Source organism: Hippocampus comes, unplaced genomic scaffold (assembly GCF_001891065.2).
Source record: "Hippocampus comes isolate QL1 unplaced genomic scaffold, H_comes_QL1_v1.1 scaffold345, whole genome shotgun sequence".
NCBI classification, from domain to species: domain Eukaryota; kingdom Metazoa; phylum Chordata; class Actinopteri; order Syngnathiformes; family Syngnathidae; genus Hippocampus; species Hippocampus comes.
Window position 1 is genome coordinate 706,144 of NW_017805538.1, and position 11,675 is coordinate 717,818.

General features: G+C 50.0%; 1 protein-coding gene across 1 annotated transcript; it reads left to right on the forward strand.

Moving 5' to 3' along the window:
• The first annotated feature begins 180 nt into the window (after positions 1-180).
• Positions 181-11,270, forward strand: adamts5 (ADAM metallopeptidase with thrombospondin type 1 motif, 5 (aggrecanase-2)). Its single transcript, XM_019878531.1, has 8 exons — positions 181-2,617; positions 6,616-6,748; positions 6,974-7,141; positions 7,435-7,718; positions 7,805-7,988; positions 8,070-8,245; positions 8,328-8,503; positions 8,883-11,270. The coding sequence occupies exons 1-8, from the start codon at positions 1,517-1,519 to the stop codon at positions 9,562-9,564; spliced, it is 2,904 nt and encodes a 967-aa protein (XP_019734090.1). The 5' UTR covers positions 181-1,516; the 3' UTR covers positions 9,565-11,270.
• The last annotated feature ends 405 nt before the right edge of the window (positions 11,271-11,675 follow it).

The window sequence follows — 11,675 nt, forward strand, 5'->3', positions numbered from 1 at the left end:
TGCTTTCTCTGAGGTTTTGTATGCGGTCGGCAAAGCTTGCAGTGGCACCACGCGGTGTTCCGTGTTTGACTGCGCTTGCTGCTCACACCCTCGCCCTGAAACTTTCCAGTCAGACATGCACAGGTTGGGCTCCAGATTAGGATGCCAATCTACATGGGCTCTCTTCGCTTAATTCAACACAGAGGTAAGGTAATACAAGCACTGGAAGTTGTGATGCTCCCGACTGAAGCCTCATTCTGCATGTTGCAGGCCTCCATTGGTGACTCAGCAAATGAGCAGCAGCGCAGATCTGTTCAAGGAGACATTTAATGGGAAATGGACTTTTTAAATTGCTTGTATAAAAATAATTGGGCCATAAGAGCAGCTGCTGTGGGCAATTTGAGCATGTCACAAACATGTTAAGACCCCCGGAAAATGCTTCAAATTGTACCAAAAAAAAAAAAAAAGCAAGGGGCAGGGGTCAATTGCTTTGTGTGTCCTTTAAAGTGATTAAGAAAGTCCACACTCAAGCTCCTAATTTGTGAGTGGGGGACTTGATCTCCAGTGAGGCGTGTACAGCTAATGCTCTGTGACCACACAGCGCGTCTCACATCATCCCAACTGGCACCACGTCACCAGTTTTCCTAATTCAGGGCATTTGCAGGCTCCGTCACACACCTGCACAAGCCACGTACAAACCCACACCTGTTTTGTCACGTTTTCGAGTGCAACAGGACGGCTACTATTGAATGCACATTCACAGACTGCCTCCCTCTCTCCTTCCTCTCGGACATTGGCCTCTATGCCGTTAACATCTCCCACGAGAACAATAACTTCTTATTCATGGAACAACCATAAATTATCTAACGCTTTCTGGTTTCCTGAAATTGGCCATTTAAGTCGCAATGGAACATCTTGAATGATTTAAAAAGTCGAGCTGCAAAGGTTAAAAATAACAGGCACATTTTTATTTAGTTGCGTTAAAACAGCGTCGTGAGATGGCTGTTTTGCTGAGCACGATGATGCTGTTACACCCCAAACCAGATGGGGAAAACATTCATTCATCAGTTCGTAATTTATCAAGTGTTTGGGTGACTCTTGCGCCGCTGGGGACTGAGAGTGTCTGTGAGGGATACTGGAAGCCTGAGACGTTGATCCTCCGGTCGGAGCATTGTTCGGACTCCTCTCCACTCTCTCTCCTCTCAGCACTTGAGTGATTTGCGGAAGAGAGCTCGAGCGAAAGGGGGTGGGGGTGGAGGAGTGGTGATTGAGCGCAAAGGGGGCAGGACTTTTCAGCTGTGTCCTATTAAGAGCAAACTTTGTGATGTTGTTCTCCCAAGTTCAGCCCAGCCTGCGCGGAGTTCGTGCTACGACATTCCCTCTCCATCCCTGCTCCTATCACTGCTTTTGTTGACGCCGTTTTACAGGACATGGGCAGGATGGGCGTTTTGGACCAGCAAATAAGTTGCCTCCTCAGCTTGTCCACGGAACGTTCCTAAGTCGGACAACGTCGATGCCTCACTGTGTGGAATGAACAATGGTGAGGCTCATTGGTGCTGCGGCCGACGGCATGCTTTGGTTCCGTCTGCTGTTGCTGGGCGTGCTGTTGGACTTGGAACCCGGTGCCGGGGTCTCCGTTTTCCAAGGTTTCTATCTCCCACCTGCGAACGACTCGCTGCTCACACCAGCCAGGAGGACAGATGGGGTCGTGCGAACTGTTGACCGGATCTATAACGGAGGGGGGAAGGCGGGTTATCTGATCTACCTGGATGGGAGTCGCTTTCAGCTGGACATGGAGCGTGATGAGTCGGTGCTGTCGCATCACTTGAGCCCCCAGTATGTCCTCGCTATGATGGGAGGCAGCGCGGAGTCTTTGCAGCGGGACTGCGTGTACCGCGGAACTGTGAACACCAACCCGGAGTCCCTGGCCGTCTTCAACCTCTGCGGCGGAGGTCTCGAAGGCTTCTTCGCCGTGCACGGCGTGCGCTACGCCGTCACGCCGATCGTCCGGGCCAAGGGACACGAGCTCGACGCGCGCGCTCTGCAGGACAAGGACGCGGAACACGCCCTCCACGTGTTCACGCGCGAGAGCTTCACATTCGAAGCCGCGCGCGACGGCCGCGAGAGCTGCGGGACGCGCGACGGGCGCAGAGGACGCAGGCACGCGGCGGGGAAAAGTCGGCTCAAAAGTCGCGGCGGGAGGACGAGGACGGCCAGAGAGAGATTCTCTGTGGATGATCTGGGCGCGCACAGGCGAGGATGGCTGAGCCGGCTTGTTCGACTTGCGGCTGCCGACAGCCTCATGCGGCGCAGGAGGTCGGTCTCTCGCGCCAGACACGTGGAGCTTCTTCTGGTGGCGGATGAAACCATGACGAAAAAGTACGGCAAGGACTTAAACCACTATCTGCTCACGCTGGCCTCCATCGCCTCCAAGCTGTACGGGCACGCCAGCATCGAGAACCCCATCCGGCTGTCCGTGGTGAAAGTCACCACTGTCACCGACAAAGACAAAGGGCTGGAAGTGTCCAAGAACGCGGCGGCAACTCTCAAGAGCTTCTGCAAGTGGCAGAACCAGCAAAACCCGCTCGACGACGACCACCAACACCACCACGACGCCGCCATCCTCTTCACTAGGCAGGTAAACAAACTTCCTTCGCTTGGCATCGCGTCTCGCGGCGCCGGGCCACTCGTCCTCCAGCCCGCGCAGCAGCTTAGCGCCCAGGTGCGATGCCAAGGCAACGGAGTGACGCCATCCGATGGCTTGTTTTGATTTCGATGGCAGGCAGCTGCTTCTGCTTCCCCGCTGCGTGACACGTTGCGCATTTGCACAAACATGAAAGTTGCTGACACGTCCAGTTCGTTTCCTTGTGACTCAATGCGTAAGGGACACACATGGTGACCAAAGCGAGTGATCATGTTGACCATGAGCTGTCATATTGGTTGACCCTTTGAGTCCCAGTCTGGAGAACCTGCTTCCAACGTGCCCCGTCACCCCTTCCTGTCTTCCTCTGTGTGGTGAATTTTGTGTGCTTTACGTTGCTCAGCATCTGTGCACCAGCCATAAAAACTGTATTTCCTGCGTGCGGTGTTTTTCTGGGCAGACTCCTCTGTCTCTAGCCTACCCTCCCAGTCCCCTGACAGCATTCAAGCCTCAGGGACTGAGACCAGAGGCATTTGCATGCAGGCTTTGCAGACAAAAAAAATTCCCGGGAATTTTTAAATTAGCTGCAGGGTGCCAGAAACATCCCTAAAAAATCCACAGAGACTTAATGAGGCAGTCTCCCCAGCCTTGTATTATCTTCTCATCACTCCAGTCTGCACATTTTTCCTGGTTACTTTTACAGCATCTGTCAGCTGAGGCTGTCAGAAAAACAAACACAGACCGTATGGAGACCGCACTAATTGACCCCTTTCTTTCACGCAATGTCTCCCACACAGCCACACCTTCCTGCTCTTGAAGCAAACATCCAGAGTGGGACTTTGGATTTCTAAAGGGTGCATGTGCTGGATTGGTGCCGTCATTAATTGGCAAGGGTGTCAAAAGTCGGTTGATAACCGCCGACAAGCGGTGTTGACGCTCCACCTGCTTGAGCAAGCCCGCATAGGTGACCGGTGTTTGTAGGCGGTGGCCCTTTGGCACAGAAAAAGAGATGAAGCGATGCCTTGAAGGCATAAGAACACACCATGGCCCTAAAAGTCCTGGTGGCATTGCTCTATTATCCATAAAAAAAAAAAAAAAAAAAACAAGCAACATTGGTTAGATTTTTTTTCCCTCCAGTGCATGTCTGGATGTCAAGTTTCAACACCTGTAAATTTGTATGGAACCTTTTCAGTTTCTTCACAGCTGAACCCCAAGAAGCAGGTGAACCCCCACATGCCCTGGAAGCAGAACACTGTTGTTATGATCAAATCCATGTCTTTTGCCGCCGCAATTTTGGGCCATGCCCTTCAAAAGTCCAAAAAAATCATTTCACCAATTTAACTTTTGACCTGTTTACCTCAAAAAGCCCATCCTGATGAATTCTCGTCTGTCGTCTGAGCACTAAAATTGTCGTCACTTTAGCCTGTCAATCAACATGATGGGCAGACCTGCACATCTCAACGCTGCAGGAAAGTCGTGAGTCAAACAGGAATGCACAAGCACAAGGTTACTGTTTCCCTTGAAAGAGCACTGCCAGGAAATAACTGCATTTGGCTCAGGTGTCTTGTGGCCAGCTGCATTGTGGGTGAAAAAAGAAATCAAATAATTTCAGCATGTGAGAGAGGACATTTGAACCATTTCTCAATAGTCTCCCTCTGGCCGTTTCATTTTTCCTGTAGATTTTGGCTGTAGTGTCTTCTACTGTTTCAAATGAGTTTTTTTTTTTCTTCAAAAAATAGCGAGTAAAACAGAGGCCTACGTGTGAAAGAATACAATAAATACATTTTAAATGATGAATGTTGGGTTCATTGAGCAGACTAAATTGCACATAGGTGTGTTCATATGGGCCCTGCAAATGGCCGCTGACCAGTTCGTACCCCAGCGCATACCCCAAAGTCAGTTGAAATAGGCTCCAGCTCGCCCACCAATCGAATGAAAATGAAAACTGAAAAATGTGGACAGAGATGAACGTCGCTCCTGTTTTCTTTCACATATCGCTCCGATATTTGGCTGGACGTTGCCTGCGAGTGCTTGCAATCATCCCGAGACATGTCAGAGTCCGGTCAGTTGTGAGATGTTATCTCAAGAGTCACAAACAGACCCCCAAAAAATTGGGACGTCTTTGGGATCAACTGTAGCATGGCAGTAAAAGCCAAAAAAACGTGCGATATTATGGCATGCCCTGGGTGCATACCGACCGATCCTTAAATGTACAAAGTCTGACCCTGCCTTGCACGCCTGCTGACTTTAGCCACATAGTTATGTCATTTAACCTTTTACATGGAATTTGCACGTGCGGCGGCGACTCCTCCCTTTCCTGTGCACTTGACAAACCCGCAACCCACCACGTCCGTGAGTTTTTGTCTACATCACAGTGTACATTTCCCAGCTCTTGCCGCCGTCGCAGACGGCCCCTCTATTTGTTTTAGCTGTTCTTGATATTTCACACGTTATACTTCGTCTGGCATCTGTTGACGACCTGCAGACAGCGCCTGGAGCCCAAAGCCTCGAGCCTGGCCGGCGGGCACACCGCATGGACCTCGCCCTCAGCTCACCTTGATGCATCAGTGAATTTTAGCTACGCTTCTTTCCAAAGTCCGTCAAGCCGCGCAGTTTGACTTCCACTCAAAGTGTCCCGGTGCATCCCTATATCGAGTTAGTCTATAGGCTTCGCTGAGGAGGTTTTCTCCTTTTGTTTGTTCGCCAAGAAAAACAACTTCTCTCCTCCAACTTCCACTCCCCTTGAAGGAAGTACAGCATTTTCCGCACATATATTGTTGCGCGCAGCCAAATGGTGAAAGTTCAACTTTGGCGGTGGTCTCCACTCGATGGAGTCATGACATCAGTAGCTTACTCAGACTTTTAACATGTGCGTCTGGTTGGCTGTTTGTTTAACTCAAATCTCAGTCCGGCTCTCACGCGTCGGCACACAACCCGCCCGACTTTCTCATCCAGCCTGCCACCTGCTCCCCTGTTATTTCTGCCAATCCCTCCGTAACTCTATGCCGCTATCCACCCACCGACCCGGTACCTCTCTTTCATTTCCGGCATCTCCCCAGCCCCATTCCTTGGTCAACTTCCTTTCATTTGTTTCTCTTTTATGACCATTTTGCTTTTCTCCCTTGTCTCTTTCCAAAGGGAAAACATTCTTGGGAGTAAAAACAAGCCAAGTTTCTATTTTTCTTCTTTTGATCCCCACTTGGTTCTGAAAACACAAGCTTTCACCCCGTGGTCTTGGATGGCTTCGGTGAGGAAACAAATAGAAAAGTAATGGGGTGAAAGAGTGTCAGAAACTTTCTCTACACTCCCATCGTTAGATTCAAAACAACCACTGTGCTTGGCTGCAAATAATGAGAGGAGAGGGCACTCAGTGGCCCGAGTTTCCCTTCATTGGCCATGTGTGTGTCCAGCAGGTACTTGTCAAACACGGTTTCTATTTTGCTGGATTGCACATGTTCATCCGTGTTCATTTCCTGTAAGCACATGTACTGTATTTGTTTGCATGAACAGAAGTCATGTACATCTGTGTGTGTGCGTGTGTGTGTGTGTGTGTGTGCTGTGGTCCCACCCAGTCAGTCAAGTGTGAGTGCATAACACAAGGCAGTTTGTTCCCAACTGGTCCACCTGGAACGGGTAAACACCCTTCCCATAGAGCCTCCGTGCTGCTACCCAGCAGGCCTGTCAGCAACACTTAACACAATGGTTCATCTTCATGGGACACACCTGTTTTTTATCCCCCCCCCCCACTCCCCACTTTTTGCGCTCATGCAAGGCTGTCTGCTTACATTCAAGTGTGCACACATACCATTTCCTCTCTGACATGATGTGGGGGGGTGGGGGGGGGGAGCGATCAGTACACCAATCAATCCTCTGCATGGGCGTGTGAGAATCGATGTCACACTGTGGGACTGGCAAATGATGTCTGAAGAAACCAACATTGAAGGGCCACTCAAGTCCTTGGGCTGCTTTAAATTCTTTGTATACCATCTTTGCAGGACCTCTGCGGCCATCACTCCTGTGACACCCTGGGAATGGCAGACGTCGGCACTATCTGCTCTCCAGAGAGAAGCTGCGCCGTCATTGAGGATGACGGGCTTCACGCCGCATTCACAGTGGCGCATGAGATCGGTAAGCATGGCTACAGTTGTTAAGACACGAACAGAGATGCAGACGAGCTTGGGCTTGCTCATCTGTCAGCAGCTCTGCGGTTGTTGAATGAAAATCACCTGAGTATCACCCGAGGGCTCATTGTGTTTTCTTTTCTCATTCTTGCCGCATGTGCAAACCTGTGGCATAATTTCTTGCTTCCGTCGAGCGTGAACATTTCCATTCCTTTCTCCGCGTCCGCCTCAGGCCATTTGCTGGGTTTGTCCCACGATGACTCCAAATTCTGCGAGGAGCGTTTTGGCGTGAACAGCGACAAGAGGCTCATGTCTTCCATCCTCACCTCCATTGATGCGTCCAAACCTTGGAGCCGCTGTACCTCGGCCACCATCACAGACTTCTTTGACGATGGCAATGGTGAGGATGTTCAAGAATCTTCTCGAGTGAACAGAAGCACACATGTGGAATTGTTTTTAAAAGTGAAAACTCCCAGGAACCTATAAAATTCGTCTTGTCTTTCTGCAACTTCCATCCATGCGAACTCCCACGGTATCTCTCAATGAGCAAGGAATGTGTAATAGCTCAGCCAAAGATCATATAACCTACTTCAGCATGGCTATAATGTACAGCGTGAAGACCCAGACAAGGCAGAAAACCAAAGTAACGCTCCGCCGGCATCATCTTATGCTTGACGCTCCGCCTTGTTGCAGCCGAGTGTCTTCTTGACTCGCCCCGTCAGCCCCTGCTGGGTCCCGAAGAGCTCCCGGGGCAGAGCTATGACGCCGTGCGCCAGTGCCGCCTGGCTTTTGGACCAGAATACACCGTGTGTCCCGGTATGGACGTGTGCTCTCGGCTGTGGTGTGCGGTCATTCGTCAGGGACAGATGGTGTGTCTGACCAAGAAGTTGCCGGCCGTGGAGGGAACACCCTGCGGGAAGGGACGCATCTGCTTGCAGGGCAAGTGTGTGGACAAAACGCGCAAGAGGCATTACTCGGTAGGGAGTGACTCCACTTGAAAATTTTTGCCATTCGAGGGGAGCGGAGAATGCTTGATAAGACCGAGCCTTTCCTCTCTCCTCAGTCGTCCAACCATGGCAGCTGGAGCTCTTGGGGCTCTTGGGGCTCATGTACCAGAACGTGTGGTGGTGGAGTGCAATTTGCCCAGCGGCTGTGCAACAACCCTCCACCGCGCAACAACGGGCGTTACTGCACCGGGAAGAGAGCCATCTACCGGTCATGCAATGTCACACCATGCCCACCATCCAGTGAGTGCAGCATTCGGTATTTGGATAGGAGTTAACCACGCTACGAGACCTAACATTTCTTTTTATGCTGTCGTCCTCTAGATAAGAGTTTCCGGCAGGAGCAATGTGAGGTGCGCAACGGCCCGCAAACAGATCCCAAAGGGGTGAAAACCTTTGTTGAGTGGGTGCCCAAATATGCTGGAGTTCTCCCGAAAGATGTGTGTAAACTCACCTGCAGAGCGAAAGGAACCGGTTACTACGTGGTGTTCTCGCACAGGGTGAGCTTTTGGCAAAAGGAAAATGGTGCTGGGATATATTAGTCAAACAAAGGGGGGTGTGAACGAAACTCTCCATTTTCAGGTGATAGACGGGACCGAATGCCGTCCTTACAGCAGCTCGGTGTGTGTGAAGGGGAAGTGCGTGCGAACAGGCTGTGATGGCATCATAGGCTCCAAACTTCAGTTTGACAAATGTGGTATATGTGGCGGCGACAGCACAGGATGCATCCGGGTTGTGGGCAACTTCACCAAGAAAAGGTAAGAGCGCAGAAAATTGCGGACTCGGGGCAAAAAAACATCGACTTTGGTATACGTGCTTGCAGTTGGTGCATCGCAATTGAGCAGACTTATGCGGACCGTAACGTGGCATGAAAGTTAGGAAGAACAAAAATCGGAAGAAACCCATGGGAGACCATGCTTTCAAAGTCACCCATCCTCCGCCACTTTTTACTTGGATTTCATGTCGATTTTGGACAGAGTTACTTGAGATGACCAACGTGAGCCCATCAAGTTTTCATTGCCGACTTCCGTACGCGTGCCTGTTGTGTGTTTATATTACCACCAAGACTATCGTTTGCAGAGTCATATCCGTTTGCCGCCTAGCTCACCCAATGTCCACTTTCACCCTGACAAACAGTAAGGGCTACACCGATGTGGTGAAGATCCCCGCAGGCTCCACCCACATCAAGGTCCGTCAGCACAAGCCAAAGGACCAGACCCGCTACACCGCCTACCTCGCCCTCCGGAAACCCAGCGGACATTACCTCCTCAATGGCAAGTTTATGATCTCCACCTCCGAGACGATCATTCCGCTCAACGGCTCTGTGCTCAACTACAGCGGCTGGAGTCAAAGGGATGAATGGCTCCACAGCATGGGCCCCGGGGCCCTTCAAGAAGCCTTGGTCATCCAGATCCTAGCGACAGATGCTAAAAAGCCCCTGGATGTTCGTTACAGCTTCTTCATGCCGCGCCGAACAACTCCGCAGCAGCCGCCAGCGCTGCTTGTCCCCAGCTTGAATTTGGCCCACGTACGGGGCACGACAACTGACGCGACCAGAACCACCCGCAGTAGCGCCACGACATCCTCCCCCACCCCTACTATCCTGGTTCCTACGGCAACGGCAGCTTCCTTTCTGTCCACACCGCCGACTGGACCCCAATGGGTGACGGGAGTTTGGATGAGCTGCTCCAGGACTTGTGACACTGGTTGGCAGAGCAGGACTGTTCAGTGTAAGGACCAGGGTGGGAAACTGTCCAAGGGATGTTTGCTGGATTCTCGTCCCTCTGCTTTTAAACACTGTCTTGTGAGAAAATGTTAAAATGGCAGCGGGGAGGGGGAACAAGACTTTGGAGGACAACGTAAAGTGGATCAAGAAAAGTAGCAAGCGCTGCGTGTTGGAATATGGACCGATGATTTGAAGAAATAATCTAGAACCTTAATCAGGGCTGTGAATGTTGGACCAAGTCTCACAGAGACTCTGCTTGAAGAATGTCTCAGAATCACAGTTGCAGAGCACAAGTTAAGTGTGGACCCTTTTTTTCGCGTGTGTTGGTGACTCAACTTTGTTTCAGCATCCAAATGTATTTTGTCTTATGTTGTGTCTTTGTTGGTGTGTGTGAGTGTGTATGTTTGCGCATGTGTGTGTGTGTGTGTGTTCAAGTGCTATATCCTCCCAAATAAGTCTCACACACGTCATTCGCCCTCCGGCTGACTTTAACGCTTTGACCATCCAGTTAACCAGGGACAGGGGCCGATGTTGACCAACAATGGACGGGGAAACCCAGACATTCGGTGTTTATACAGTATGTGGTGCTTTACACTCTGTCCATCCCGCACAATCATACGACAAAAAGCCGGGGAATCAGCTATTCTGTGGTCGAGACTTGCTCAGGTTCTCGAAGTTCCTTCGCTCTGCAATAGCTCAGGAAGAATCGTCTTCCTCACGACACGAGTGTTGATGTCCGAGGGGGTAAAGTAACCGTGACTCCATGACTGGCAGATTGACATTCTTGGAGGAGAAAGACACATTGCTTATTTTGCTTCATTTTTGAAGTGTGCGCACGTGCGCGCGTTTGTGCGTCTGCTGACCTGCATTGCGAGTCATAGTAAAAATGCAAACAAAGACAATACACTGGGAAATTTCCATTGGTGTGCACTGCCTTTTAGCGGGGCGCACACATACTGGTAATGGGAGCGAATATTTTCCGCCACTTCTAATCAAAGTCAGCGAAAGCCCAGTTTTCAGATCTCACTGAGAGATAATCCTGACCAGCGGAGAAATGGTTGTGCGTGCGCTGTGCAGTGTCGATGATCTCAAGTACGATGCATATGAGAATGGAAGACCCGCCATGATATCTTTCCGCATCGTGTGGGGTCGCTCATATTTTTAAAAAATGGTCAGGATGTTCAAAATCAGTATGCGTGTACCCCCGCTTCACACATTGCGACTCATCAACTCAATGTAAACCTTCTTGAACGGCGGATGATCTCGATGTATGCGTTGGTATTCAAAGCAATTTGCAGAGCCGCGTGCAACATCGCTTCACCTCATTGAAACACACACCTTCTTCCTTTGAGGAAAGCCCTCTCGCTGAACAGCAAAAAAACAGCACTGAGCTTGTAATTTATTGTTTGTACAACTGCTATGTGTGAATAACGAAGCAACGAAATGAGGTTTATTTATTGTAGTAATTTTGTACCAGATTACTATTTAACTTTAGGACGATGCAGAATTCTCAGTGTAAGGATATCGTGTTTTTTTTTTTCTCGTCGTGGGATGTACATAAAATATCTATATTTAAACATCTTGCGTCTTCTTGTGTTTGTGGGCGTGGGTGCGGGTGTGTTTTAACCAATACAAACACTTGACAAAGTAAGACAAAATCCACTCGGTTTACTCTGTGAATGGGAAGCAAAATATATTTGGTTGCGACAGTTCCCATGTGGTGAAAGTCCAATTATGTCCGACGTGTATGTGGATTTGAGAAGTAAATGTTAGAGATGAATGTGCATGCACACAAACTACAACGTTTATTTGTCATTTTGTTATTGTTCTCTCCGTTGTACCCCACCTCGTTTGAGTTTAAAAGTAATAAACAGCAGCTACCTGCCAGCACAATGGTCCAGGAACACATCTGCAGTCGAGAGTTCCAGAGGTCAGATCGCGGCTGTGGCTTCCCCATTCGGCATGTGGATGTGCTCTTCTTAACTCAGACTTCCTCCTGCATTCCAAAACATGCATGTTAGGTTCAAATAAGACGAAATTGTCCCTGGGTGTGAATGTGAGTTTGAATACTTGTGTGACCTGCTGGCGACCAGTCCAGGATGTGCCCAAACCTCTTGCCGAAGAGTCAGCTGGGACAGGCTCCAACTCACTCGTGACCATAACATAGGACAAGTGCTATAGAACACGGATGGATGACAGTTGTT

What these genes read in the sequence shown, in the direction of transcription:
- adamts5 (XM_019878531.1), top strand. Translation starts at nt 1,517, where the DNA reads ATGGTGAGGCTCATTGGTGCTGCGGCCGACGGCATGCTTTGGTTCCGT. An exon ending in CCATCCTCTTCACTAGGCAG is followed by an intron (nt 2,618 to 6,615) that starts GTAAACAAACTT and finishes CCATCTTTGCAG; the next exon opens with GACCTCTGCGGCCATCACTC. An exon ending in CACACCATGCCCACCATCCA is followed by an intron (nt 7,989 to 8,069) that starts GTGAGTGCAGCA and finishes GTCGTCCTCTAG; the next exon opens with ATAAGAGTTTCCGGCAGGAG.